This window comes from Apium graveolens, chromosome 2 (assembly GCF_009905375.1).
Source record: "Apium graveolens cultivar Ventura chromosome 2, ASM990537v1, whole genome shotgun sequence".
In the NCBI taxonomy this organism is placed as follows: Eukaryota; Viridiplantae; Streptophyta; class Magnoliopsida; order Apiales; family Apiaceae; genus Apium; species Apium graveolens.
The window spans coordinates 28,221,480-28,225,626 of NC_133648.1; the positions used below are offsets into that span (position 1 = coordinate 28,221,480).

At 33.2% G+C, this 4,147-nt stretch overlaps 1 protein-coding gene across 1 annotated transcript; it reads right to left on the bottom strand.

Moving 5' to 3' along the window:
• Positions 1 to 495: 495 nt before the first annotated feature.
• LOC141687226 (uncharacterized) lies at positions 496 to 3,092 on the bottom strand. Its single transcript, XM_074492431.1, has 8 exons — positions 2,904 to 3,092; positions 2,117 to 2,278; positions 1,729 to 2,017; positions 1,540 to 1,636; positions 1,347 to 1,433; positions 917 to 1,043; positions 664 to 818; positions 496 to 565 (listed from the first exon to the last, which is right to left on the bottom strand). Exons 1-8 carry the CDS (start codon positions 3,090 to 3,092, stop codon positions 496 to 498), a joined length of 1,176 nt encoding a protein of 391 aa, XP_074348532.1.
• Between the last annotated feature and the right edge of the window lie 1,055 nt (positions 3,093 to 4,147).

Genomic DNA, 4,147 nt, shown 5'->3' on the forward strand with positions numbered 1-4,147 from the left:
TATTTTCTTACTGACGGATTTGTAAGATCCAGGGCTTTTCGAACTCTCGGCCTGATCAAATGACTATAATGCAAACGTTTAGTCAATAATGTTTAATTATATTCCAAAATATGCAATAACAGTAATTTATGAAAAAATTCTCATACCTCTGACAAATCAAGGGTAGGGAAATCAACATGATTGGATGACTCAGAAGTTGACATGGCATACATGTTTCAATCATACATGTCTTGGGCCTTGATGATAAAATTTTCAGAAATATCTCTGGCTGCATGAACTTCAACAACAATAATAATTTATTTCCCGTCCATGACATGCAGAAATGCAGGAAACACTTTAGCAGCTACCTCTTCCTGTTTTCATAATTAAGTCATCAACATAATTGGTCTGTATTGCAAACAATTTATAATATGGAAACAAATTTTAAAAATATAATTGATTGAACCTTTGTTTGCTTCAAATAAAGATGTGAAGCAGAGCATCCTATGAGCCGTTTCACAACACGATCCATGAGAAGAGTCTCCATGAGAACGATTGATCCACAACAACAGCCTTTACACTGAATCTGTGAGTGAAAAAAAGTATTAAATAATTCAACATTTCGTAATCCAAAGAAATTGTACCAACCGAATGTTAAATATATTATTTCCTATGTGTCAATACCTTTTTCCAGCAACTGGAAAAGTGCGATTACATTTACCGCATTTAAATCTATTCCCAACTTCAACAACTTCTAAATGACATTTGCTACATGAATATGAAAACCAAGAATGTCCTTCCTCCAACTTAGCAATTGTCAAACCACAATACAATTTCTTCTGCAAATGATAATTTTGAGGATAATGTTATAAATGAAAATTATACTGCATATAAATCTAAGATAATGCTCTAAAACTTTTGTCAAAAAAGAATTAACCTCAACACTGTCAGCAACATTGTCAAATAATGTTTTCAGATTTATAAACTCATAAGGAGAGGCCAATGTTAAAGCATAGCTATTATCCGCATCATCCTTCGACGGCTTATAGCCTTCAAGTTCAAGCCTACACATTATATAATGTACATATCATATGCAATCTTGACAAAATATGGAAAATGAGTAAATGTTTATAAGATTGTACATGTTTCTCATCTCAAGTACACACTCATCATCAAGATTGAAGTACACTTTCGAGGATGCCAAGCTGCTGATTTGAAGCGTATCTAAAGTTTTAAAGCAATATGTATCTTACATAAAATGTAATTTAATATAACCGTGTATAACCTTACTGACAAATTAGTATATAACATAAAATACTAAAGATCAAACTGTTGTATGTTCCTAGCTTTACGCTTGTCAAGATTACAATAACATTTTCCTCATGGTTATATTCCTCATATTGACCACTGACAACTTTCGCGATATCTCCCCATTACCAACCCTGTGCTTGTTGCTATAATGTAATCAAGTAAACATTTAATTATTTATTAATCAAGGTCCCAGAATTGATAACGACGTAAAAATTAATAAAAAATTGTATGTTGAATTAAAAGAATAACCTTGCATCACAAATCTTGAATCGAACAATATCCCTATCTCCAAACTTAGTGAAGATTTTGCTTACTTTAATAAAGTCTTCAACAACTCCAATTATATCTACAATATATAAACACATGGATTGCAGTCAGAACTTTTATAACAATTGTTAATACGAATAATAATAAACCAAATAGGAAAGACGAAGTAACCTATAGCAAATTCTTGATTCTCTTTAGGACCATATTTTCTGGCTTCATCCATCAAATCACCCAAATCCATAAATTCAAATTTGTATTTTGAAATCATAACATACTCGGTGCATGGTTGGAAAGTGGTAGCATTTGTAAATCTTATAGATGTGTCTGTAGAAACAGGCTTTAAATTCCCAGAAGCATCCCTAACCATAAACGTGTCAATAATATAAACAGCTCCTTCAACAATATTCTTCCCAATAAGTTTCCAAGTATCAGCAAAAGTAAATACATGAATATGAGTATTCTGCACTTAGTATAAAGTGGAAAAGTATAATCATAAATATCCATTCTAAAAATGTAAACATAATCAATATAGAACGAAATCAACAGATTAGGTAATTACATCATTATCAAGAAGAATGAGATTTCGGCCTTTCGTTATTCCTGATTCAGAAGACACAGTAGGCCACATTCTTGTAACTCTTTCCTTGATCTTCCAATCCGACCTAGACTTGTCAAGACTTAAAATGTGTTCAAACATGAGGGCTTCCATCTTTGCAAGATTCTGTGAAAACAATTTGTAATTTATATTAAACATGATGATCTATTATTAGAATTTAAAAGTCACAACTCCTGAGAGAGCTTCCATGTTCTATTCTTAATCGAGGTACTGAACTTAGAATATCACACCGACGTGATGGTCTTTTTGTAGTCCATTACCCTACATTAACGGGAATGATAATTGATGACATGCTGTTGAATGAAGTGCACGATAAACATATATTGCATACTTGATCTTTCCCTTTTACTACGTGACATAAGGCCTGTAAAGGGATAATCCAATCAGCCTTTAACTGAATCATAAACATATCCTTTAATTGGATAAATTATTATTTGATACGATGAGGATCAATGTGATTGGCTCAACATCAAGTTAGTTAGATGGATTAGTGAGAACTAATTATACAGCTTTGTTATATACATGTCATTCTTTTTTATTATTTTTAAATACAATAAATTGTTTTTCCAAACGAAATGACATAAAATTATAATAATAAAATCAAATTCAACTGTTAAACAAATCACATACCACGAAATAAGGATTTCAAGTACAAAATACTCATGGTCAAACAATTACAATAAGTTAGTTAAATCAAATATTATCACAATTTAGGAAGGTTGTAGAAAACTTCTTCAAACACAACATTTGATGTTATATTTGTGCTTTTCCCATTATCGTCATCAATAAGAATATGTAGTCCTTCTAGAGAAGTAACACGGGATATTGCAACGTATAACTGACCATGAGAGAATACGGGCTGAGGAAGATACAATCCAACTGTGTCCAATGATTGACCTTGGCTCTTGTTCACAGTCATGGCAAAACATAGTTGGAGAGAAAATTATGTTCTTTTAAATTCAAATGGCCAATTTGTGTCTGTTGGGACCATATCGATTCTTGAAATTAGATGTTTCGTACCAACTTGAGATCCACAGAGAATTTGACATTCTATATTATTTTTTTGCAGCCAGTAACTATCATCCTTGTATCATTGCATAGACCCATAATCTGATTTAAATTCCTCATCAACATAACAACAGCTCCAAACTTTACTTTCAACTCATGTTTAGGCATACATGGCATATTTATGGAGTTCAGATACTCAACTGGAAATGACAAATCAAAGTCATTCTCGTCAACACCCCTGTCTTCAATTGAATCTTGGCTGAGATAAGTATGCATATTACCCGGAACTTTTTCAAGAATCTGCGCATTGATGTCATCAACTACAACGTTTGTTGGAGTCAAAATAGATCTCGATCTCAGATACTCCTGTGAATGCAAGTTATTCTGAAAATCTGGATATATAATGTCAATTAGGGTTTTAATGGGACTTTTCAAGGGACCCTTGACAACATATTCATCAGGAACTACAAACTCTGTTTCAACATCTGCACGATGAGTATCAATGCATTCAACTTTACCGTCTCCAATCTCAAGTTGCCATTTACTAAAGTCAGCTATTACTTATTTCTAGCTTCAGAATTACCTGAATGTAATCTCATGTTCTGACTGAGAAGAAAAACCCTGCAAGATTTCCAAAGCCGGGATTTGTTAAATGATGCATTCACTATTTCAGCCCTTCCAGCCTTAGGCAGAACATGTAATATCTGTCGAAAATTGCCTCCAAAAACAACTGTAATACCACCAAAGGGTCTTTTTCCTCGTTCTATATCAACGGCATCCATTATGTCTCGCAAGCTTCTGTCCACGGCTTCAAATGCATAGCGATGCTGCATTGGAACTTCATCCCATATTATAAGACTTGTGTGCTGCATCAACTCTGTAATGTCTGTACCATGTTTTATTCCAGCAATAGAACTCTGATCTAATTTAAGCGGTATTTTAAACCTAGAATGAGCTGTTCGGCCA